At 36.4% G+C, this 24333-nt stretch overlaps 1 protein-coding gene across 8 annotated transcripts in view; it reads left to right on the top strand.

Moving 5' to 3' along the window:
* ATRX (ATRX chromatin remodeler) overlaps window positions 1–24333 on the top strand; it is a 362990-nt gene that overhangs the window by 121482 nt on the left and 217175 nt on the right. For 7 of the 8 annotated variants that reach the window (XM_058292110.2, XM_058292112.2, XM_071213085.1 and 4 more), the window contains 5 exons: window positions 13182–13315; window positions 13765–13941; window positions 20260–20353; window positions 21467–21569; window positions 22139–22363. In XM_058292110.2, coding sequence (XP_058148093.1) covers window positions 13182–13315; window positions 13765–13941; window positions 20260–20353; window positions 21467–21569; window positions 22139–22363 — 733 coding nt within the window. The remainder of the gene's footprint in view (window positions 1–13181; window positions 13316–13764; window positions 13942–20259; window positions 20354–21466; window positions 21570–22138; window positions 22364–24333) is intronic. The other variant, XM_058292114.2, reaches the window with a different exon arrangement.

Below are 24333 nucleotides of genomic sequence, written 5' to 3'. Positions count from 1 at the left end.
ATGTTACATTAAAAAATATAAAAGGTTCTTACATACCCCACACCCCACCCCACCCCACTCCTCCCACATCAACAACCTCTTTCAGCATTGTGGCACATTTATTGTATTTGGTGAATACATTTTTGAGCACTGGATTATAATTTACATTGTAGTTTGTACTCTCTCCCAGTCCATTCAGAGGGTTATGGCAGGGTATATAATGTCCATGATCTGTCTCTGCAATACCATTTAGGACAGCTCCAAGTCCTGAAAATGCCCCCACATCACATCTCTTCTTCCCTCTCCTTGCCCTCAGCAACTCCCATGGCCACTTTCTCCAGATCACTTCTACAGTTTCTTCCATTACTAGTCACAGTTGTTCTATAGTAAAATAAAAGTAAGTCCTCTCTAATCCATATTTTATTCCTCCATCCTGTGGACCATGGGTTGGAGATGTCCGCTCCACTACACATTCAATTATAAAGTCAATTATTTGAATGTATTATTGTTTCCCTTTGCCTTTTTTTCCTCATGTTTTTATTTATTTACTTTAAAAATTAATTTACTGAAGTATATCACTCATAAATAAACATACATAAACAATAAGTGTGTAATAATAGTTGTGAACTTACAAAACAAACATATAGTATCATACAGGACTCTCATAACTCACCCTACTACCAATAACTTGCATTGTTGTTAAAACTTTTTAACTAATGATTAAAGAGCATTGTAAAAATATTACTAATAACCAAGTATTTTCCCCTAACCAACCCTATTATTATTGTTATCTTTATATAATTTATATATAAGCATACGTAAACAATTAAGTGTATAGTAAAAGCTGTGAGCTTACAAAGCAAGCATGCATAATATCATACAGGGGTCCCATGCATCAACCCTCCACCAACACCTTGCATTGTTGTGAGACATTTGTTACAAATTATGAAAGAATATTGTCAAAATCTTAATACTAATCATAGTCCTTATCTTACATTTGGTGTGTTTTTCCCCCAACACATCCTATTATTATTTTTTAAGTATAATTTTCATGACAGAAGTTGTAAACTTGTAAAACAATCATGCACATGTACAAAATTGTCAAACAACACCCCTCCATCAGCACACCACACTGTGGAACATTTGCTACAGATAAGATAATATCATCTGATTGTTACCAAGTCCACAGGTTTCATTTGCCTCAGTATCAACACAGTGCATCTTTTGCATAGATGCAAGAATATTATATTATTACTACTAACCACAGTCCATAGGTCACTCCAGCTGTATTTTTCCCATGCTTCTCCACATTCCCAACACCCTGCAGTAGTGATGTACATTTGCTCTCGCTAAAAAAGGACACTCGTGCATCTGTACTGTCAGCCACAGTTCTCATCCACATCTTGGTTTACTGTGCTATTCAGTTCCTAGATTATTCTCTAGCATTCTGGCAATTGACATTTACATACCTAGACTACCATTTTCATTACATCCCTGTTTATAAACTGTTATTCACTGTGTGTTACCATCCACTCTATACATTTCCACACTTTTTTAGTAAAGCTAATAAAATCTTTTACATGTATTAAACATCAGTAGTCCACTCAGTCCTCCTCTTATCTCCTTTAAGAACCCACTACTTACCACCAGGTCTTGAAGATATTTTCCTACAATTCCTTCTAGAAGTTTTAGGTTCTTTTAATTTTAGTTTTTTAATCCATTTTGAGTTAATTTTTGAATAAGGGTCCTTTTTCCTTCTTTCAGCTATGGATATACAATTCTTTCAGCACCATTTGTTGAATGGATTGTTCTGCTCGAGCTTTGTGAATTTGACAGGCTAGTCAAAAATCACTTGACCATACCTGTGAGGGTCTGTTTCTGAACCATAAATTTGGTTCCATCGGTCTACTGTGTCTGTCTTGGGCAAGTACCATGCTGTTTTTACCACTATAGCTAGGTATTATGTTTTAAAGTCTGGAGATGAGGGTTCACTTTTCCTTTTTATGATGTTTCTGGGCTATTCAGGACTCCTTACCCTTCCAAATAAATTTAATGATCGTGTTTTCAATTTTTTCTTTAATGCTGGTGGAGTTTTTATCATGATTGCATTAAATCTGTATATCAATTTGAGTAGAATTGACACCTTAATGATATTCAGTCTTCCAATCCATGAGCATTGAATGTTCTTCCAGTTATTTAGGGCCGTTTTTGATTTGTTTTAACATTGAGTTGCAGATTTCTATATATTAGTGCTTTACATCATTGATTACGTTTATTCCTGACTATTTGAGTTTTATCTGTCATATTTTATTTTCACCACTCTTTTGACACTTTTACTTACTTCTATTGATGTAATCTTCATTTCTAGATACTCTTCCAGGCCTCTCTCTCTCCTGTCTTGTCTTTTCAGTTTCTGGCATACCCTTTAGTATTTCCTGAAAATCTGGTCTCTTGCTTAGAAATTCTCTCAGTTTCTGTTTATCTGTGAATATTCTAATTTCACCCTCATTTTTGAAAGACAATCTTGCTCAATATAAGATTCTTGGCTGGAAGTTTTTCTCTTGTAGTATCTTAAATATATCAGACCACTGTCTTCTTGCCTCCATGGTTTCTGGTGAGAAATCAGCACTTAATCTTATTGGATATTCCTTATATGTTATGTATTGCCTTTCTCTTGCTGCTCTCAGAATTCTCTCTTTGTCTTTGGTCTTTGACATTCTGATGAGTGTGTGTCTTAAGAGTTGGTCTATTTGGATTTTTTTGGATGGGAGTACGTTATGCTTCTTGGATAGGGATATCTCTGTCCTTCAATAGGGTTGGGAAATTTTCTACCATTATTTCTTTAAATATTCCTTCTGCCCCTTTCCCCTTTTCTTCTCCTTCTGGTACACCCATGACACACATGTTTACATGCCTTTTGCTATCATTTAGTTCCCTGAGACCTTGTTCAATTTTTCCATTCTTTTCTTCATCTGTTCTTCGTATTTTAACTTTCAGAGGCCATTTCTTCAAGCTCACCAGTCCGTTCTTCTGTCTCCTCAAATCTGCTGCCTCCAGTATTTTTAAAATTTCATTGATTGCACCTTTCGTTCCCCTAAGATCTGCTATTTTTCTGTGTATGCTTTCAAATTCTTCTTTGTGCTCATCCACTGTCTTCTTAATATCCTTAATCCCTTTAGCCGTCTCATTGAATTTATTAAGGAGATTTGTTTGAACATCTATGATTAGCTGTTTTAACTCCTTTATGTTATCTGAAGGCTTGTCTTGTTCCTTTAACTGGGCCATAGCTTCCTGTTTCTTGGTGTGGAATGTAATTTTTTGTTGGTGTCTTGGCATCTGACTTACTAATGTATTTTTTCTGAGTGTAGTTTTTCTCTTTAGTTTAGGGCTTTCTGCCCTTTCTCCTTTGCTAGTTGTGTAGTGGAAGTCAAGTGTGTAGTGGTGCTGTACGCTGTGGAGACTCAAGCTGTCCTCATTGCACCATGAACCAATGAAGCTTCTTCCAACTTTCTCCTTTGCCAGGGGTTGGACAGAGTCACAGCTGTGTGGAATAATCCAAGTTGTGCAGGTCTAGACTGTAGTTGCCCAGTGAAACTATTGAAGGTTCCTGCTTCTTTCTCTTTTACCTGGGACAGGGATGGAGCTGCAGGTGTGGGCAGCAATCTATGCAGTGCCGGTGCAAGATGATCATAGTTGCCCCAGTAGACTTCCGATTATTCAGTCTATGCCAGCAAAAGTTACCTGCAGTTACCTGAATAGGCTGGTACAGGATCTGCCAGCCTACTCCCGGCCACAGTTGGGGCTGAAGCCTAAGTTAGGGCTGCAGGCTGATCTGGGTGAAAGAAACTGTTTTCTACCTTCATTCTAATTTTCCATCAGCCAGCCTTCCCCTCAGGCTGTGGGTGGAGTCAAAATGGCGGCCACTGGCCTCTATCCAAATTGGGCTGATTCACACCCCAGCTGTTCCCTCGGTTATACCTTAGCCAGTTGAGTCTACCAATCAGTAGCTGAAATCGGCAGCCAACTGTGTTCTCCTCCCCTGTTTTTGGGAAATGGAGCTTGCAATTCCAGCCACAGAATAGCTCTTGGGGCGGCTCATGCTGCCAGAGTCGAATAATCACTGGCCTCTGTGGCTTGGCCGGTAATTTCCCGGAGAGGCTGGCACAGATCCCCGCAACTTCCTCCCTGCTGGTGGTGGCACTGAGGCCTAGGCTAGAGCTGCAATCTCTTCTGCGTGGAAAGAAGCCGGTCCCGCCAGCACTGTGAATTTCAGCTTGCCCCACTTCCCCTTGTGCCAGGCACGTAGTTAACATGGCAGCTACCGGCCTTTTTCTGATTGGACAGGCTCATACTTTAGCTGGTCTCAGGATTTTACTTTAGCCCACTAAATTTACTCTTCAGTAGCTGAAATTGGTGCCCAACCATCTCTTCTTCTTCTGTTTTTGGGAAGTGGAACTTTCAATTCCAGCCAATGAAAAGCTCCCAAGGGGGCTTGTACCCCTAGTTGAAGATGGTTACCAGACTCTGTGGTGTGGATTGCTCTGTTTACGAGTCTTCTCTGCGATGGGCAGTCTCTACGTTCTGTTCCTTCAAGGATGTTGCAGGATGCTCTTCTGGCCTCCTGGAGCCCCGAAACAGGTGCTTTTGCTAGCTCCAGAGAACTCTGGGTGTTTACTAGCTGCCCTGTAGCTGGAGCTGACTCTGGGAGCTCCTTAACACCACCACCATTTTGCTGGTTCTGCCTCCCTTTGCCTTTTGAATACTTGTTAATTAGATTTTATTAGTATTTTTTTTTTGTATGTGTGTGACAGTTCCTTTTATTTATTTATTTATTTTAGGAGGACTGGGTATTGAACTGGGGACCTCATACATGGGAAGCAGGTGCTCAACCACTGAGCTACACACATTCCCCTGTTAGTTGAATTTTTAAAAAAATATTGGCAATTGTGTTTTTGTTTTTAAAATTTATTTTATTTTAATTTTAATTTTAAAATTTATTCCCCACCCCCCTGACACTTGTTTGTTGTCTGCTCTCTGTGTCCATTTGCTGTGTGTTCTTCTGTGTGTTTGTCTCCCTTTGTTACGTCATCTTGCTGCGCCAGCCCTCCACAGGCACGAGCCCAGCTTGCCTTCACAAGGAGGCCCTCCAAAGCCAAATCAGGGCCTCCCATATGATAGATGGGTGCCTAATTGGTTGAGCTACACCTGCTTCCCCTGTTAGTTGAATTTTAAACTGGCTCTTGTGTTGAAAGACATCCATCCATATAATTTTTTTTTATTATAGTTACATTTATTCAGTTAGGCTGGCATTGAAAAATGCATCATCTTTCCTTAATGTTTTCAATATAAATAGGGATATTTAGCTTAAACGTTTTCTAATAATGTCATACATTTTAATTTAATACATGTCATATGCATGACACTCAGTCATAAGATAATAGTGTGTTCAAGTTTGACAAGTATTACTGTTGTTCATCAGACTGGCCTTATGTTTAAAGATTGTGTAGTAAATTATGAGTGGAAGTGTCTACTCTCCCCACTCTACAAAAGAATTGTTTTTGGGATATTCTTTATTTATGCTTTTTGAAGAATGTGAAAATATTTAAAATGGAGCTTTTTTGAGTAAAAAGGAAATTGCTGGATTTCTTGAAATGTGGACATTTTTTTTTCATCTTTGACTAAGAGCTGTAATTTTTTTGTATGTATTTTCCCCCATGTACATTTAATTTTATAGTTGCAAAATGCTGAATTATGTCTAGGAATACTCCATACTTTTTCTCATAATTTTTCTGTGTGGAACTATAAATAATCATTTTCATAGGTACAAAATTTGATGTGGAAATTGCCATCCATTGTTAATAGAAGTTGTACTTAATTATAGTGGGGCTAGACCACAGGCTTATAAATTTCTAATTATTGTACTATGATTTTGTAATACTTTTGCCTTTCAAACTAAAAATATGTAAATGATTCTTTCTTTCGTGATATCTTGATGTGGATATTCTGTTGATGAAGGGTCTTACTTCTCAGCATATTTTTGGAAGAGATTAATGATTTCAGAATGTTGTTGATGGTAATGAAGTTATTTAATGATTACCTGCTCTCAGCAAAGATAATGGCATGTGTATATTTCTAGTCTCTGAAACATGTATTATTCACTTGACATCCATTTTGAATACTTTTCCAAATGTCTATCTTCTATACATGTCCATGTCTATTTATACAAATTTGCCAAATATGAATTGATTTTCTTTGAATTTTGGTGTTTTCTTTCTCCCAGTGAAAGTTATTCATGTGGTCTTGTTTAATTGGCAAAATTGCTTTGGTTCTCTTTTATTGTACTTGCAAAAAGAAAGATGGCGTGTTAAATTAAGTATTTTACTTGTTTTTCTGTTTGAGTAAGGGTTTTAAATGTCTAGCAATTTTTTAAAGATTTATTTTTATTTTACTTATTTCTCTCCCCTTCCGCCCCATCCTCCCGAGTTGTCCACTTTCTGTGCCCATTCGCTCTATGTTCTAATGTGTTTGCTTGCATTCTTGTCAGTGGCACCGGGAATCAGTGTTTCTTTTTGTTGCGTCATCTTGCTGCATCAGCTCTTCATGTGTGCACCCCCACTCCTTGGGCAGGCTGCAATTTTTTCGTGTGGGGTGGCTCTCCTTACAGGGTGCATTCCTTTTGCATCGGGCTCCCCTACGTGGGGGACACCTCTGTATGGCGGGGCACTCCTTGCACTCATCAGCACTGTGCGTGGGTCAGCTTCACCACATGGGTCAGGAGGTCCTGGCTTTGAACCTTGGACCTCCCATGTGGTAGGCAGATGCTCTGTCCATTGAGCCAAATCCACTTCCCACGTCTAGCAATTTTTAAGGTGATTTTTTTTAGTTGACTTTTATGTAGTACAGGTAAGTATTATATAGTACAAGTGACCAGCCAATAGATAGGATCTTTTTGAAGACATCTAAACTGGTTCTAGTTGCTGCCAACTCTCTTTTTATCCTGGAATGCCTAGCAAGAAAAGAAAAATAGTCAGTTGTGGTAGCCTTTCTCCCTCTTTACTTTAAGGTTTAAGCATTATTATATCCAGCATTCCTTTCCTGCTCTCTGTTTCTTGGTGATACTGGGACTTCCAAAAATGAGAACTAGATCTTCCTAAAGACTCTTGAAAAAAAAAGTTTGGATTTCTAGTGTTAGCAAAAATGATTCAATTTTTCTGACTTCATATTTGACTCCTTTATCTTTACTATTGAAATTTCAAAATAAAATTGAGAAGTAATTTCTTTTTATTTTCAGATATAAAAAATACTAAACTAGTTTTATAATATCATCAAACTTCTTAAATCTACAAAATGTTTAGTACTGTTTTTCTTTTGTTACAATTTCCTGTAAAACTGGCTTAGGTTTTTGTATGAAATTACGGAATACACACATTGTAATTTGATCTTTTTCAAAATTGAGAACCTGTGTATAAATTTATAGCTCTGGGTTCTTAATTTCATACAGCTTTTATTTTTCTATTCCTAATATATTTTTTTAAAAAGTCATTTGCTATTAATTTTCTTGGTACCCTTGCTATAAAGAAAGCAATGCTGTTTTTCATTAAGTACAAATATTGTAGGACATGTGACTAAGAAAGTGTTCCAAACCATTGCTTAGCTTTTTGATTACTTAATGATTTCACTATCACATGATTTCCCCCATATTTTGGTAGAGGTCATTATTTTTTTAAAGAAAGATTCATAGCAGGTTACTAATTTTGAACCTAAGAGTTGAAAAATACATAGTTTGAAGGTGAATAAAGCAGTCATAGCATTTCTATGAAATGTTTTATTTATTTTTTATTCTTAACTGTTAAGTACATGACATTTATTAAAACAAAACCTCACATCACTTTCATAGTAGTGATACAGTAAATAATTAGATTAATGAAATGTACCTTTTTCAGTGTGAGAATAAATAGGAGTCCAGAAACCTTTAAAAATTTCCAGTTTTTTTTTTGTACACTAGAAAATTGAATAAATCTTCTAATCCGGGTTACATCTTTGTGAAAATCACTTTGAGTTATAATATATAACAAGCATTACCAATTTTGAACTTAGTTACCTCGTTGACCATTAGAATCTTAGATTTTTAAAATTTTGGTCTGGGAAATAATTGCATTGGCAGTAAATAAACATCCTAGTCCTTAAATAATAACAATTTAAAGTGATCAGGTGTAGCTTTGAGAAAAAAGAACAGTTCCACACTTTCTATGTGTGTAGAATAATGTAGTAGACTATAAAATTGATAGTTCCTTTTATTTGTGTGTGATTCCATAAATTTGCATAGCTCTATTCATTGCCCTTTTCTCACAGAAAATACTTTGCACTGTTTGGCTGTAGTTGTTATTGTTTTAACTATCAACCTTTAAAATATGGTGTGATATTTTAGTACTACATTTACTTAGACTATTGTTTTTTTAAATTTGTAAAGAGTATGTATTTAAGCCTATAATCTTACGCAAAATTCTAACAGAATTATTTTTTGTGATATTGTAAGCAATATGTATTAAAAAAATAAAGTCACATTTGTATATGGATGCACAGTATTTTGGCCCTGTAAAATGCAATTTTTATTTAACATTTTTCTTAACCTTTTTCAGAACCTCTTAAATAAAACTATAAATTGTAGAGTGTATCAGAGATGAGCTGTCATTGAATTTTAGAGATGTAGCTTACTGTACTAAAGCAATCTTTTTTTAATGTTTAAAAACCAAAGCTTGAATTCTTTCATTTCCAAATACATGTTTTGACATTTGTGAAATACACACATCTTTAAGAATGTGAATAATATATACCACACACTTATTAGCACGGAAGTGATTAATGAGTGTAGAGTAAGGTACTGAAATAGTAAAAGTTGTAGTAGATCAGGATTCAGGATTTTAGGTTCTACTCCTGGCTTTACTGCTAACTAGCCTTGTTTCTTTGATCAACTCACTTTCCTTCTCTGAGACTGTTTCTCATCTATAAAATGACAGGGTTGGACTCCTTCCTCTAAACATTTTGAGTTATTTTTGTTACAGCTTTTTCTCAGAAGCTCCATTGTCAACAGATCCTTTTCTTGATCTCTCCTTTTTAAGAAACTCAATGCTTTGAATTATTGATATAACCCACCAGCAAGAAGAGATACCAACAAGATGCGGTTTACTTTCTTTTCCTGTTTGAGTGCTTAAACAAGAGACATTATTCATTTTCTTTCTGGATAGGATCAGAATTACTAAAGGCTGCCTCCCTCTATTGCTTATTATTTTATTTTTGCTTTTTTTAGTGAAGGAGTAATAAGGTATTATCTTGGTGTTCATTATGTGATTTAGAAAACTTAGCTTGTGTGAGTTTTAGGATCCTATTTTTTCTCTCATGCATGTAATCTGATCATTGTTTGTGGGTTTTTACCCTTCCTCCCCAATTGTTTTTACTTTCTCCCTCATCTCCCTTCCCTCCCTTTCTGGAAAATGGAGAAGTGGTTCCATTACTTCCGGCTCTGCCCAGGTTTTCTGCCACCAGAGTGGCACAGTCTGTGCCTTTAATGCTTCTGATAGAGTCATGACTGCTTTGGATGCTATACCTGTTCCGAGATGTAATATTGAGCATTGAGATTCCAGAGACAGTGCCTTGTTGCCTGAATGATTTTCCCAGAAAAGTCCTAGAAAGCCTCAAGAAAGGATACTTCAGATCAAACAGAATCAACTAGGGATCATGACTATACATCCTTCATGTACATATCAGGACGGGTCCAGCTGAGGCCTCCAAAATGATGCTTTGCCAGCCTCACCTGGTTCTCAAGTGATGATGTCTTGATGTATCTGTGGCCTGTGACTCCAGAGTTAGGGTAGTGGAGTTTCTCTTAAAGCCTCTCACAGCAGGCTTTCTAGACAGGACCTATCTCACTTTAAGTGATTGCTGATGACTTTGGTTCAGGACTTAGGTCCTTCAACTTAAGTTGTAACTCTGAGATGTAGGCTATGTTATAGGCTAGGTTTACCAACATATTAGACTTAAACCATCAATCATAATTTATGCAAAATTTAATTTTACTTATTCTCTTTAGGACTTCAATTATATTTATAAACTAGGTTTTCCTTTGGTCAAAATGTGTTGGAGGGAAAATCTAAAACATCTGAGTCCAGGCAAAGTTTGGGGAGGCTCCATCACTGTAATTTGATTTGGAGAAAAATCAACCTTGTCTGAAGTTTTTAATTTTTCTGCCTGTAAAAATGGCTGTGATTATCTTATCTATCATTATATTACTGAAAGTTGTTAAGTCATAATTCTTCAGGATGTGAATCTATTTTCATTTTCTGATTATGTGATTTATTGGTTGAATTATTTGTCACCCAGATATTGATATGAGATCTCCTTGTAAATGCAAGTAAACTATGTATTTTTATTTCTAATCCTGTATCCAGAATGTCACATATTTACATATATATGTTTTATTCGTTATTCATTCTAAAACAATGTTTTCCCCAAATTGTTTCAAGAAACTTTTTCCTGTTCTGTGGGAAATGACAACATAGTGTGTATTAAAGATGATTTTTAGATAAATTTTCCGGAAAAAAACTTTTAAATGTAAAGGGCTATCCTTTATTCTGAAGTTGCTTCCACATTTAGGGGTATGTGTTGGAACTATTTCTTATTTTATAAAATGATGAAAGTAAATGGTAATTGGATTGAAATTTTTTTTCTTGGCAAAATGAAAGGTTGACAACTCTGTTAGTCTTCATTTAAAAAAATTTACTGTTTGCAGTCCATGTCAACAAACCATTGATCTAAAAGTATAAGACCAAAGCTTTATTGCTTAACTCTAGTAGGATTTAAATTGGATGATCTAATCTCCATTCTTTTGATACAGATCAGGGCAGCAACCTTCAGAAAAGCAAACTCATCTGCTGTGGCTCTTAAGAGTTCCTTTAGCAATTGGTGACACACAGACTCTCTCTCTTTCTGAGTTGTCTTAAGTATTTCTAATCCATTTGTTTGATGAAGGAAACACCACAAGACAGATAATAAATGTTTATGGAAGAGATCACCTATTTTGCTTCAGTCTTTTTAGGTGCCTTTGCTATACAAATAGCAATGAAATGGTATTTTTGAACAATCTACCTGTCAAATAAAATTGAGGCAGCATTAACAGTCTTCTACCATTGAATGAGCTCTTGGTTGAAATGTAAATGCATGCTAGCAGTTATAAAACGGAGAAATAATAAAAGTTCCATAATCTCAGGTATAAATTTTTGGCTGAGGGAGAGAGTTGGCCTTGATTGCAGAGTGAATGTTTACCCCATAGAAGTTAATTCTTAGCAAACTGTCAGAATCATGCCACTTTCTATTTGAACCTTTTTTTTTTTTAGATAAGGTACCTTTGTTGTTGTGATTTATGAACTTATATCAGAAGAACACCCAGACTTATCAAAACCTTTGGCTTGCACAGAGCTTGTGTGATTGCTTTTATTTTATGTTTTCAAATCTCATACTTCAGCACAAACATGGAATTTTCCTTGGAATAAATTTTATTTTAATATATGATGATATTAGTAAAAGAAGTGATCTCATGCTTTTAGCAATTGATTTTTCCATTAGCAAATTGATCTTTGACAAGCATCTTGAGGTATTTTTTTTTTTTTATAATTTTTTTATTTTTTATTGACTTTGTAATAATATTACATTAAAAATATATATGTGAGGTCCCATTCAACCCCACCCCCCCACCCCCTCTCTCCCCCCCCCCAACAACACTCGTTCCCATCATCATGACACATCCATTGGATTTGGTAAGTACATCTTTGGGCACCTCTGCACCTCATATACATTGGTTCACATCATGGCCCATACTCTCCTCTATTCCATCAAGTGGGCCCTGTGAGGATTTACAATGTCCGGTGATTACCTCTGAAGCACCATCCAGGGCAGCTCCATGTCCCGAAGACGCCTCCACCTCTCATCTCTTCCTGCCTTTCCCCATACCCTTTGTCCATTATGTCCACTTTTCCCAATCCAATGCCACCTCTTCTATGTAGACATTGGATTGGTTGTGTCCATTGCACCTCTATGTCAAGAGGAGGGTCAGATTCCACCTGGATGCTGGATGCAATCCTCCCATTTTCAGTTGTAATCACTCTAGGCTCCATGGTGTGGTGGTTGTCCTTCTTCAACTCCATCTTAGCTGAGTGTGGTAAGTCCAATAAATCAGATTGTAGGTGCTGGAGTCTGTTGAGGCTCAGGATCTGGCTATCACATTGTCAGTCCAGAGATTCAAATCCCCTAAATATATCTTAAACCCCAACATTAACTGCACCTCCAGCACATTAGCATGAAAGTCTTATGAAGGGAGATCCCATCTGAGTCCAGATTCATCACACATAAACACCATTTCCAAAGAGGGGCCATCTGCCCTGGTAGTTAACCCCATCGGCCATGACCATAACTCCCATGGGTCATCTTGAGGTATTTTGCTGTGAATGAGGCTACTGTACTATTTTTAGAAACATGAAAACTCATTTATGGTAATTTGTATTCTTTTATTCTGTGTTTAACAATAATATTTCTGTCCCTTCTGTGCCCTAGCTTGAATACTATTGGGAACTCCTGATTGCTTCCATACTTAATATTTGTTGTTTGCTTTCATCTGGTTAATAGAATTTATGAAATATATAGAAATTTAGGGACCAAAATATATTTTCCAGTTTGAAGCACTATTGCATAATATAGTGGTTTAATTTTCTAAGAATATGTTTTACTGTTGAGTAAATTCTATTGTGTAGAGTTTTGTTTTGGAATGCCATTTTTCTGAACATGTTTACTGTTGAGGGCCTTATCTGACATTGTAGTCATTGGATGTTGGCAGCAGAGGTATCGGATTGGAAAGTTATCCAGTATCAAATTGGAGCTGGTCAAAATTGTTCATAGACTATGTCCCTTGAGATTTCTCAGAATACTGTGGAATTGTATAGAATTGGAAAATAATCAGTACTAAGGGCATTCTCAAAAGTTTTTCTTGATAGTTTAGGTTAGAATATGGTTTTTGTAATTTTTTATTTACAACATAAAATCCATTGGTACATTTACTTCTATTTTGATACAGAGAATTTTTTTGTTTTTTTTGTTTTTGTACACTTCCCCACCAAATATATAGTTTTTTAATTGTTTTTTTTTTCATTCTCAAGAATTGCCAAGAAGATGCTTTTAGAAGAAATTAAAGCCAATCTTTCCTCTGATGAGGATGGATCTTCAGATGATGAACCAGAAGAAGGGAAAAAAAGAATAGGAAAACAAAATGAAGAAAATCCAGGAGATGAGGGTGAGCTCCCTAAAGAGAAGTATTGTATGTCATTATCTGATTCCCTGCCTATTTTAGTCTTTGAAGAATATCTGGGCAATAAATCTCTTAGTTAGTACATACATTTAAAATTCATTAAAATGTTTAAAACTATACTACCATTACTTCTTCTGAGTATCTTGTAATAACTGTGGAGGTTAACTCTAGTTCTGTCATTTGCTGCCAATAAACAGATGTTTTTTTTTATTAGCAGAGTATTTTAAATCTTTTAAAAAATTCTAAAAGTGTATTGGTGGTGTATTTAGTAGTAGTAATTTATAATTATATGAGATTACTGGGTATTTCCAGTTATATCAAGGTAAATGAACAGCTCTGATCTTTTCCATAAATCACCATAATTATCAACAAACAGAACATTTACAAAGCAAATGGACTTTAGAATGTTTTATGGACTTATTTTCTCCATTTAGAATCAAAAAATCAAGTCAATTCTGAATCAGACTCAGATTCAGAAGAATCTAAGAAGCCAAGATACAGACATAGGCTTTTGAGGCACAAACTGACTGTGAGTGATGGAGAATCTGGAGAAGAAAAAAAGACGAAACCTAAGGAGCATAAGGAAGCCAAGGGCAGAAATAGAAGGAAGGGTAAGGAATTTTAATTCTGCATAGTAAGGCACATACTGATTTTATATACTAATTATAATAAGGAAATTTAAGTATATCTGCTCAGTTGACAATCTATATGAAGTAGATATCAGTATACTAGTGGCAACTCTTGTCCTACATGAAAGTGAAATAAAGAATTTAGAGAGGGAAGATAACCAGAAACTTGAGACAAACACAAAGAATATTTTTAGCCTGTAGTGGTTTGTACACATTTAAATTACAAAGATAAAATGAAAATAACTTAAATAAACTTAAAGGATATGTAGAAAATAGATTACATAGAACTGCAAGATGACTTAGTGGCTTTCTAAGGAAGGCTAGAAGAGACGGGTTTTTTTTTTTTTCTTTTTAAAATATTTTTTATTAAATTGTCTTTTTTTAAAGATACATAAATCACAGAAAATGTTGCATTAAAAAATATGAGGTTCCCACATTCCCCACCCCCCACTCCTCCCACATCAACAACCTGCCTCATCATTGTGGCACATTCACTGCATTTGGTGAATACATTTTGGAGCACTGCTGTCCCGCATGGATAATAGTTTACATTGCAGTTTACACTCTCCCCCAGTCCATTCAATGGGTTATGGCAAGAGATACAATGTCCAGCACCTGTCCCTGAAATGTCATTCAGGACCCGTGGCTGGTGGTGCATACCCAGGAGGGCAGGGAAGTAATTGCCTTTCTTTTTTTTTTTTTTTTTAATTTTTTATTGATTTTGTAAAAGTATTACATTAAAAAAAAATTATATGAGGTCCCATTCAACCCCACCACCCCCACCCCACCACTCCCCCCCCAGCAACACTCACTCCCTTCATCATGACACATCCATTGCATTTGGTAAGTACATCTCTGGGCATCTCTGCACCTCATGGTCAATGGTCCACATCATGGCCCATACTCTCCCACATTCCATCCAGTGGTCCCTGGGAGGATTTACAATGTCCGGTGATTGCCCCTAAAGCACCATCTAGGGCAACTCCAAGTCCCAAAGGCGCCTCCACATCTCATCTCTTCCTGCCATTCCCCATATTCATCAGCCACCATGTCCACTTTTCCCATTCCAATGCCACCTTTTCTCTGTGGGCCTTGGATTGGTTGTGTCTGTTGCACCTCTCTGTCAGGAGGAGGCTCAGATTCCACATGGATACTGGATGCAATCCTCCTGCTTTCAGTTGTAGGCACTCTAGGCTCCATGGTGCGGTGGTTGTCCTTCTTCAACTCCATCTTAGCTGAGTGAGATGAGTCCAATAAATCAGATTGTAGGAGCTGGAGTCTGTTGATGCTCAGGGCCTGGCTATCCTATTGTCAGTCCAGAGATTCAAATCCCCTAAATATATCTTAAACCCCAGCACCAACTACAATTCCAGTAAAGTAGGATGAAAGTCTTATGAAAAGAGATCCCATCTGAGTCCAGTTCCATCATGCAGAAACACCAGCTCCAAAGAAGGGCCATCTGACGTGGCAGTGAACCCCATCTGCCATGACCATAGAACCCGTGGGTCTCTTTAGCCCCCAAAGGAACCAACACCTGGGGATTGCATCCACTCCATCTGTCTCTTAGACTCTGCTCAGCTGTGCACAGGGGCAATCCTTCTGACAGCCTCCAGACTCTTTTTTAGAGACTCGTAGCCATATGAACTCATTTCTGCTTTCCATTTCCCCCTTACATTAGGTCAAACAGCATTTTAAGGTCATGTTATTATATGTAGACAGGGATATTCTGCTGATCCGCATTGAATCTTTAATTCAAGGTCATTTTCTAGTTCCATCTTCAGCTGGCATTTGGTATTGATCCCTCGGTGCCAGGGAGGCTCATCCCCGGGTGTCATGTCCCACGCTGGGGGGAATGCACTGCATCTACATGCTGAGTTTGGCTTCGAGACTGGCCACATTTGAGTAACATGAAGGCTGTCAGGAGGAAATTCCCAGGCACAGTGCTGCTGTAGGCCTTGTTCTTATTTCAGGCATATAGGCTCACAAGCATAGTCATTAGTATCATGCTCTCCCTGTTGGACCCTCATTCCTTCCTGGTCCTTACCGTTGCACCTGGGGGATTGCCGCTGTTCCCCTAGGGACCACGACAGAGCACCTCCAGCCGGGAACTCAGTACCCCCCCAGCTGTAGTTTTTAATTGTTGCTGCTATGAGTATATCCAAACATTACCATGCACCCTGGACATATGCCCTGTACAGCTCCCTGTCAGCCATATATCACCTGTCGATAGTATCCTATACCAGTATTCCTCCGCTGCCATTGTTGAACCACTCTGTGATCCAAAACTTCCTGAAAATTGAAGCCCAATATAATGTCAGGTTCCCTTACTAGTAAAATGGCGTATAGCGATGGGTTTAAAGGTTAGATATTGAATACGTGTTGACTTGGAAAAATTCTACATCCTATGTTTTTCTTTTTTTTTTTCCCTAATCATTGAACTTCTCTTCACAAGAGCCCTAGTCCACAGTAATTCATATATACAATATACAGTACTCCCCCACATCTACCATTAAACCTTTTCCCTTCCACAGCGATATTCTTATAACTTATTCATATCATATTTACTTAAAGTGATGTACAGACTCTGAGACAATAGCTTTCAAACAAGGTGACATCCGTGATTACATTGTGTTCCATACTTTAGGATATACAATTTTCTAAATTTTTAGTTATCCTATGTTTTACATTGTGGTTTACTTTATTAGTCTGTCGTCCCCTATATGTTTATGGTGTAATATTAGATGTTTTATATCCATCCTTGTGTACTCTCGTGAAGCTCCTCCCTTACCCCACATTTACTTTGGTTCCACACATTTAACATCCATTTTCCCATCCCCTTGGTGCCCACAGCGACAGCCAACCTCCATTTCCCGAGGAGCCCCGTCCAGAGATACTTGCAACAGTGTTCAGGGCCTAACTTGCTCAACTACCCCAATGCCCTGGGAGCCACCCTTTCTCTCAAGAGATACAGTTCCCTCTATCTGATGGCATTAGTCCTCCCCAGGATGTGGGTCTACCCCACTCTCATTACTTGGGTCTCTACCCAATGGTACCACCCACTCTGGCAAAATGAGCATTCAGACATTCCCCGGGAGCCCATCTCACATCCGACCTTCCCCTCCGAGCATCCTAAACAGGCAACCCTCTTAATTATATTTTGATGCGATTTTCTCAGCATTTTACTCTCGACCAACACCTGACACTCTCCTATGTTCGTATGCTACCCCTCCCTCCCCCCACTTTTGGGCAATATTACCCATCCGCCCATTCCCAGCCCCCCTCAAACCCGCAAAGCCCCACCCAAAGGCAACCCCTTAGCCCCATTTTATCTAGAAGAGACAGTTTTTTGGGTAAATTTATAGATGTCTATGTGTGTGTAAAACTTGTCTTGTATGTACTCAGACTAAAATTTTATTACCCTGAAAATCTGAATCCATTTTCAGTGAGTGCCTACATGTTTCCAGCATCATTGTAAACTTTGAGGATACAAAAATGAATAAGGAGTTTATTTAATATGGTGATTTTTAAACTGGCTACACATGAGACTCACTTGGAGAGTTTTGAAAAATATCCACGACTGGGCTCCATCCCAAGCCAATTACATAATAATCTGTGGTGGTAGAACCTAGGTATCAGTATATTTTAAAAGCTTCTCAGTGATTCTGTGTATTTAGGTTTGGCTCTCACTAGTTTAGTAAGCATTACTTACGTTAATATTATTAAATATTGCAGCATAATGAGGTATGTTTTGCATAACAGGTATTATATAAGGTGGCACACAGGAGGGATTGTTTCGCTTTCATGAGGGTAAGGCTTATCTTCAGAGAAGACTTTACAAAGCAAAACCAGGAAAATAATATTGATGCAGATACTATTAACTATACCAGGTGTCTTAGTTTGCCATAGGGCTACTGAAGCGCAAAGTACCGGAAATATCTTGGCTTTCATAAAGGGAATTTATTTGGGGTAAAAGCGTACAGTTTTGAGGCTCAAGGTACCATCAGAGATGCTTTCTCACTAAAGTCAGCTACTGTTAGTCCCGGTGTCCTGCCATGTGGCGATCAGGCATATGGCAGGGCTTATCTCCTCAACCTTGAGCTCCTCCATGGGCCCAGCCTCTTGGTGGCCTCTTTCCATGCCTTTGTGCTTTGCTGGTTCCAGACTCTGGGACCACTCCCAACCTCTTGGAGCTTCTCTGTTTTCCTGTAGTCCTCTCTCAAGGCAGGAACCATATGGCAGCTTTCTTTTTCTCTGTGTCTCTCTGTGTCTCTATTTATATAAGACCCAATAAGAGGGTAGAGAGTCATCTTGAATTACGTCTCACTGATTTAGTCCAATCAAAAGAAATCTAATAAAGTGATCCAAAGTGAATCTGATGCAATCCAAGGGTACCATTCCCACAGGAATAGATTAGTTTAAGAGCATAATCTTTTATTTTTTTGTGGTTTCACCAAATTCAAATTGTCACACCGGATATTGGTAAACTATTTCTGATGACTAAATCCAACCCTCTGCCTATTTCTGTGAAAAAGTTTTATTGGAACACAGCCATACCCATTCATTCACTACTTGCATGTTAGAGTAGCAAACCTGAATAGAGTTCAGTTATTTTACTGGAAACTGAATGACCCACAAAGTAAAAATATTTACTATCAGCCCCTTTACATATAATGTCCTCTTTCCTCTGAACTAAACTATGTATATCATTCAACTTTTATTAGATTTCTTACTAATGCCCTTTTTCTGCTCCAGGATCCAATCTAGGATCCCACATTGCATTAAGTTTTAATGTGTCCTTAATGTATTTCAATCTGTGATGGATACTCATCTTTTAAAAAAATTTTTTTCCCCATTGATAGATAGTTACTCATCTTGTTTTTCATAACTTTAATGATTTTTAAGATTATTGATCAGTTATTTTCTCATTTGTCCTCCAATATGTATTTGTCCAATGTTTTCTCATGATTAGATTGAGGTTATTATGCCTTTTGACAAGAATACCCCGTATGTGATTGTGTCCTCAGGGTATCATATAAAGGTACATAGAGATATCAATATGTTTTATTACTGGCAGTGTTAACTTAGTTTACTTGATTAAGTTGGTGTCTGCTCGGTTTTTCCGCTTTAAAGAAATAGATGCTGTTTTTCTATTCATATTTAATCAATAGTTTATGGAGAGATATTTTGAAACTATGCAGATATCTTGTTTCTCAACATATTTGTACTCAGTAATTTATCATCCATCTTGCCTGAAAGGGTCGATACTCTACTGCATACCTAATGGTGACTTTTCTGTTTCTTTTATTACTTCTGCATTTAATATTTGCCCTTGATTTCTTTTATTCCATTATTCATATCATTTTAGATTTACAGATATTTATTTTATTCTGTGAGTTATAATCTGTTACTGCCATCCATTTTATTACTCAAATTATTCTAGCTTTGACAGTTAGAAGCCCCTGTGTCCTTTCAGCATGCCCATATCCTTTTTTGAGTACTTCTTTACTTTCTGGCACCACAAGATGTTCCATGCTCACCTTATCTTTTCTCTTTCCTTATCTTTTCTCTTTCCTGCTTCCTTTGGCCAGAAAGATATGACTTTTTCTGGGGTTTCTGTTGACTGCAGTGGCAATTGTGGTACAGAACTGAGAGAAAAAAATATTGGGAATTTCCTTTATGTACTTTCCCAACATGCATGGCCTCTCTTTTTCCTGGTTTTGTGGATAGTAATAGGAGATTTCTCCCTGAGTTTTGCTGTCAACAGCCTCTACATAATTTTGGGATTCAGCCTGCCTTCCTGTCAAAGCCAGGAAACAAGGGAGGGAAAAAAACCACAACACCCTCCCTCCTTTTGGGATGTCATTTGTGGGTCATTCAGGTTTTGTCTTCGCTTCCCAATCTGCTGGCTATTGTTTCCTTTTTAGGGTAGTTTCATTATGTATCTATACTCTTCATAGTTTTTAGTTGTAATTAGTAGGGGAGAGAGTTTATAATCCCTTACTCATTTTAGCTAGCCTACTTTTCTTATTTCAAAGGACAGAATCCATTGTGGTTAATTACCTTTGATAATTATTATGTATTAAACTGTTCTATGGTAGTATTTGGAATTTGATTGTATTTATAAATACCTTTAAATTTACTAATTATAGTCTCTTCTGTGTCATGTATTACTCCTTAATGTACATACCACAAATATTTCTCTCACAATTTTTAGGTGATGCTCTTAATAAATTAGGAGAATTGTGTTTCTTTTGGGAAGTACTCGATAACTCAATGTTTTGTTTTTTTTTTAAATTCAAGTGAGCAGTGAAGATTCAGAAGATTCTGATTTTCAGGAATCAGGTGTTAGTGAGGAAGTTAGTGAATCTGAAGATGAACAGCGGCCCAGAACAAGGTATTACATTGTTTTTTGCAAAAATTTTAGGAATTAATCTGAATGGCTGTGTCTTTAAATTATTTGTAGAGTGGTGGTTGTTCCAGCACATTTAAGTAAACTATTTAATATTTGGATTTAAAACTGTTAACATTATTTATTTAAAATATATTTATATTTGTATACACACATTTTATGTATGGATGAATTGTGTGTTAGAGATTCAGTGTATATAAGCATTCTTGAATGCAGTTTTGGTTGTATGGATATATACCGCATTTTGTTTATCCATTCATCAGTTGATGGACATTTGGGTTGTTTCTGCCTTTTGGCTACTGTGAATAATGCTGTGAATATTCATGTACAAGTTTTTGTGTGGACATATGCTTTCCTTTGGGTATATACCTAGGAGTGGAATTGCTGGGTCATGTGGTAATTTTATGTATAACTTTAAAGAACTGCCATATGGTTTTTGACAATGGCTGCACTATTTTACATTCCCTTCAGCAATTGATGAGGATTCCAGTTTCTCCCCAACCTCACCACCACTTGTTATTGTCAGTCTTTCTTATTAAAGCTATCTCAGAGAGTGTGAAATGGTAACACAATATAGTTTGTTTTGCATTTCTGTAATGAATAATGATGTCGAGCATCTTTGCATGTGGTTACGCATGTGGTTACAGGTCATTTGTATGTCTTTGGGGAAATGTCTAATTGAACACTTTGCCTGATTTTTAATTAATGTATTTTTATTAAAGTTGTGAACTTAACGAAACAATCATGTACATGTGTGGAATTCCTGTACATCATCCATCCATCAACACACTACATTGTTGTGGAACATTTGTTACAGGTTATGAGATAATATCAACAGACTATTACCACTAACTATGGTCCATAGTGTACTAAATATCTCCTCTGAATAACTGAAAATGTTGATCAGTGGTAAAGTATTAAGGGTTAGGGTTCAGCTGGACTTTCCCTTTCAAAGCTTCTGAAGCATTTTGTTTTGTTTTTTCTTCTTCCTTTTCTAGGAATTCACACAGAAGTAGAGCAGCTTTAAAATGGTCCATAATTCACATAAGGGAACTTATCATGAAGTATTTTATTTTCCATTAAAAATTTTTTTTTCAGGTCTGCAAAGAAAGCAGAATTGGAAGAAAATCAGAGGAGTTATAAACAAAAAAAGAAAAGGAGACGCATTAAGGTTCAAGAAGATTCATCCAGTGAAAACAAGGTGATAATGACGTTTATGTATGTTTTAATTACAGCCGGTACAGTAGACTATGAAAATATGCTCCTGTTATCTTTTATCATTCATTAATTGCATTCTGCTGATTTATTTATATTTCACACTTGTAGAAGGTTTAGTTTCTTAAGTGTACAAATATGCAGAAATGTTAACTTGACATATAGTACATTTTTTTCTGTACCTTAACAAACACATGGAAAATTTAAGCCCTCACAATTCATTATTTTATGTTCTCAGGGCTAAAGAATTTATATGAAGTGGTGTGTTTTCTAAAGGCATAAAACACTTTATCCTTACCACTATTTTATGTGTGAAGAAATTTCCCCTGTAATGAAATTAGCTAGTTTGAGTTTCTTGTATGTAAGCAGAATTATGTAAAGTACAAGTTCTGCATAATGTGCTTAATTCTATCAACACTCTTCTTGATTGCTAAATATCTAGAGCTTTTCACTATGTTTTCTTCCACCTTGCTTGGTATATAAATTAGTTGAATATAAAATGTAGAAAGTGGGACAACTTTATAATGTTTACCTCTAATCATTTAAATTATATAGAGTAACTCTGAAGAAGAAGAAAAAGATGAAGATGATGATGATGAAGAGGAGGAAGAAGAGGATGAAAATGATGATTCCAAGTCTCCTGGAAAAGGCAGAAAGAAAATTCGAAAGATTCTTAAAGACGATAAATTAAGAACAGAAACACAAAATGCTCTTAAGGAAGAGGAAGAGAGGCGAAAACGTATTGCTGAGAGAGAGCGTGAGAGAGAGAAATTGAGAGAGGTAATTTATTTTTATTTATGATTTCATTTATTTGATATATAACTTTCATAATTAAATAAGGACATATTTCAGTATGTCAAGAGTTGAGTATTTAAACCACAGATTTCTAGTTACATTTGCTTTTCCCTATAGTATTTTATGCAACTTAAAAAGCCTCATTATGCTATATTAATATAATTGGGTATATGAAGAGTTGAGAGTCTGGAATGATCACCAAAGTGTTGCTATGATTGTTGTCTGTTTTGGGTAGGAAAATGTTTTAAAATTATTATTTGTATCCACACAGGATTTCAATATTTTTTAAAAATAATTTTTATCTTCTCTGTCTGGAACCATATGTAGGAAAATTATAAATGAGTCTACTTCTGATACATTGGGGAGATAGGTTATCATATATTCCAAGGTAAGGCCCACTGATGGGGAACCGATTTCGTAGGGTTGTCTGTCCTGCCTGTAGTTTCTAGATGTCTCTAGAGTCCCCAGGAGCACCCATGTTTGAGGCACTGTTTACTGTGGCAGTGAGATCCTCTTGAGACATGCATAAATGTAACCTCTAGAATGACCTCCTGACTTCCTTTGAAATCTCCTAGCTGTAAAAAACACATTTGCATTTAATATCTCTACCTTTTGGTCAAGGTCTTTCTCCAAATGCATCCTTAATTGGCACTTGGTATTAATCCCTTATTGCCAGGAAGGCTTATCCCTAGGGAGTCATGTCCCACGTCAGGGAGTTGTGGGGGGAAGTCAGTGAAATAATATGCTGAGTTTGTCTTAGAGAGGAGCCACATTGGAGCAACAAGGAGGCCCTAAGGAGGTAACTCTTAGGCAATATATATTACTAGGTCAAGTTTTTATTTCACTGGAACAAAGTTCATAAGTAAAGGGTCAGTACCATTGGGCCTGGCAATATATTAATAAGATTATTATTGTAAATATTTTCAAACATACATAGGTGGAAAGAACTGTATAATAAACTTCTGTCTACCCAAAACATAACCTGCAACAATTACCAGCACATAACCACTTTTGTTTCATCTATTCACTTCATTTTAGATTATTTTGGAACAGATCCCAGACATTGTGTCATATCACCCATAAATATTTTAGGATGTTTTGCAAACAGATAATGGCCTTTTAAACATTACTACAATACCATATTTATCCTTAAAATTTAACAGTAACTTCATTATATAATAAAATGTCTAGTTAATATTCAGAATTCCCCCATTTCTTCACAAACAGAGATTTAAAAATAGTTGGTTTGAATCAGTATCTTAAGGATGTCTAGCTACAGGTTATGTTGCATATTGTTGTTTTCTTAAATAACTTTTTATTTTTTTGTAATTTTATTTTTAGAGCAATTTTAGATTTATAGAAAAATCGTACCTAAGTATGCACTTCCCATATCAATTCCTCTCCTCCCCTCATTTTCTCCCAATAATAACATCTCGCATTAGTTTCATACATTTATTATAGTTGATGAGCCAGTAGTAATCCATTATTAGTAACTAAAGCTATAGTTCATATTAAGGATCTTTTTTTTATTAGAAAAGTTGTAAGTTTATAGCAGTCATGCATAAAATACAGAGCTCCTATATACCATCCTAATATGAACACCTTTCATTAATGTGATTTATTTGTTACAACTCATGAAAGAACATTTTAACATTTTATTGTGCTATTAAATATAATTTTGCTGTTAACTCTAGCTCATCATTTATAATAGGGTCCACTTTTATTTATCGTACAGTCCTGTGTTTTTGTTAAGGTTCATTCTTCGTGTCGTACAGTTTTATGGATTTTTACAAATGCATAAGTTAATGTATCCACCATTATGACACTGTGCAGAATAATTTCACTGCCCTAAAAAAGCCCTGTACTACACTTATTTATACCTCCACCCAAAGCCATGGAAACCTCTTATATTTTACTGAACCACTGAATAATATTCCATTGTATGGATGTACCAC

Source organism: Dasypus novemcinctus, chromosome X, assembly GCF_030445035.2.
Source record: "Dasypus novemcinctus isolate mDasNov1 chromosome X, mDasNov1.1.hap2, whole genome shotgun sequence".
NCBI classification, from domain to species: Eukaryota; Metazoa; Chordata; class Mammalia; order Cingulata; family Dasypodidae; genus Dasypus; species Dasypus novemcinctus.
Note: the sequence above shows the minus strand (reverse complement) of the source record. Positions and strands in the feature narration are given on the sequence as shown.